At 36.4% G+C, this 2,214-nt stretch overlaps 1 protein-coding gene across 1 annotated transcript; it reads left to right on the top strand.

Annotated features, from left to right (window-relative positions):
- Window positions 1–218: 218 nt before the first annotated feature.
- Window positions 219–622, top strand: LOC111374319 (the record flags this gene model as incomplete). The annotated part of the gene is made up of 1 exon (XM_022996975.1): window positions 219–622. A coding segment is annotated over one exon (404 nt), but the record flags the coding sequence as incomplete, so codon positions are not given.
- Window positions 623–2,214: the final 1,592 nt, after the last annotated feature.

Here is a 2,214-nt window from a genome sequence, read left to right as displayed (position 1 = left end):
GTTCATCTCAAAATTTGGTGCAAAGTTGGGAATGTCAAAGTGCTTCAAAGGTCCACTTCTACCATATGTTTCAACCTTTTACCCTCTTTTCCAGTCATTCATTTCCCTTTTCCTTTTCCTCACATGGAGATCAGCTCCATTAGATTAAAATAGCATGCTCAATTGATGCAGGTAAAATGGTGACTCATATCCTTGACAATACCAACTATTATGCTTAGGCAAGATCCATGACAAGAGCCCTTCAAATAAAAAACAAACTCGCTTCATTGATGGGAGTCTGAGTGAACCAGTAAACCCCAACAGCTTCTTGATGGAGCACTGGCTCCGGTGCAATGACACAGTGATTGCTTGGTTGCAAAACGTGATGTCCATTGATGTCAAAGCCTGTACGTTGTATGCTGATACAGCTCGAGAACTTTGGGTAGACCTAGAACATCAACTAGCACAGAAAAATGCTCTACAAGTTTTTGATGTAAAACAAGCCATTATCACCTTGATGCAAAATCATGATATTTTAAGTGTTTACTTCTCAAAATACAAGACTCTCTTTGATGAATTAATGAACCACGAATCTATTCCTAACTATACCTGTGGAGGATTGAAATCTATTATTGAAAAATAGCAAAGGGACTAGGTTATGAAGTTTTTAATGGGATTGAATGACTCATACAAAGCAACCAAGGCTCAGGTTCTGTTGATTAAGCCTTTTCTTAATCTCAATGAGGTATACTCTATAATTCGACAAGAGAAAAACAGAAGACAAATTTCAACAAACCTTTCCATACCTAATTCAATGGCACTAACTACCAGAGGGACTTTTAGTGATGCAATGAAGAAGAATGGAACAACACAAAGGAAGTATTATTATACCTTCTTCAAGACACCTAGAAATTCACTAGATATATGCTTTAAAGCCAATCCTAACAAACCAGTTTGTAGCCATTGCCGTATACTGGGGGACACTGTAGATAAATGTTTTGAAACCTCCGGATATCCCCCTGGACACAAGTTACATGGAAATGGAAGTTCCTCTGTAAATCTAGTGTCCTTGCCCGAACAGAGATATGCTGGCAACAGCAATCATGCACAGCTTCCAGTTCTGCTCAAATCACAAAGCATTCAGTGCCTCACCATATCAACCTCTGTAAACATACAGATTTTAAAACTCTCAGGTATCTCATCTAGCTTATATGCATGTGGCACCAAACCTAAACAAGATTTCTAATATACCATGGATAATTCAGCACCATTCAAGCCAAAGTGTCTTATTCAGTCTCTTTTAAGAAAACCTAATTTTGCACAATGTGCTTTGTGTTCCATCTTTTTCATTAACCTGATATCTGCTAGAAAATTAACACAAACATCTAGGTATTGTCTTATATTCTTTTTTGAAAATTGTTTTGTGCAGGACCTTTTGACTTAGAAAACTATTGGAATAGAAGAAGTGAGGCAAAGTTTATACCATTTTCTGCAATGTCAAGTCTTTCCTTCAACTTTAACCGATGCTTTTTCCTTTATTTCAAATAAAACTTCTATGTTAGCTGCTATTTCTAGATACTGAGAATTTTGATCTCTGACATTATAGGGTAGGACATCCATCTCATTCTAGATTAGACTTGATGAGTATTGTTTAAGTTCCTAGATATGCGAATGAACCTTGTTCTGTTTGTCCTATGGCTAAACTGCATAAACTTTCATTCTCTGTCAGCCACCACAAGTCCAAAAATAGATTTGATCTCATATATTATGACCATTGGGGTCCTTGTAGTGAGACTAACTATGATGGATCCAGATATTTCTATCCGTCATCGATGATTTTAGTAGATGCACATGATTTATACGTTGAAGAATAAATCAGATGCTACTGCTGCTTTGCAAGGCTTTTGTGCTTTAATAAACACCCAATTTCAATCACAAATAAGAATCATTAGAACTGAGAATGGAGATGAGTTTGAAATGAAAGTCTATTTTTACCATAAAAAGGGGATCATACACTAGAAATCTTGTGCTGAAACACTACAACAAAATGCAATAGTTGAACAAAAACACCAACACATCCTTAATGTTGCAAGAGCCTTAAAATTTCAAAGTGTCCTTCTAATGAGATACTAGAATGATTGCATTCTTACTGCAGTGTATCTTATAAACAGGATTCCCTCAGCCTTACTAGACAACAAAACCTCTTTCGAAATCCTTTTCGAGCACAAACCAAAC

Source organism: Olea europaea, unplaced genomic scaffold (genome assembly GCF_002742605.1).
Source record: "Olea europaea var. sylvestris unplaced genomic scaffold, O_europaea_v1 scaffold12379, whole genome shotgun sequence".
In the NCBI taxonomy this organism is placed as follows: Eukaryota; Viridiplantae; Streptophyta; class Magnoliopsida; order Lamiales; family Oleaceae; genus Olea; species Olea europaea.
The sequence above is the reverse complement of the archived record's forward strand: the minus strand, read 5'-3'. Positions and strand labels throughout refer to the sequence as shown.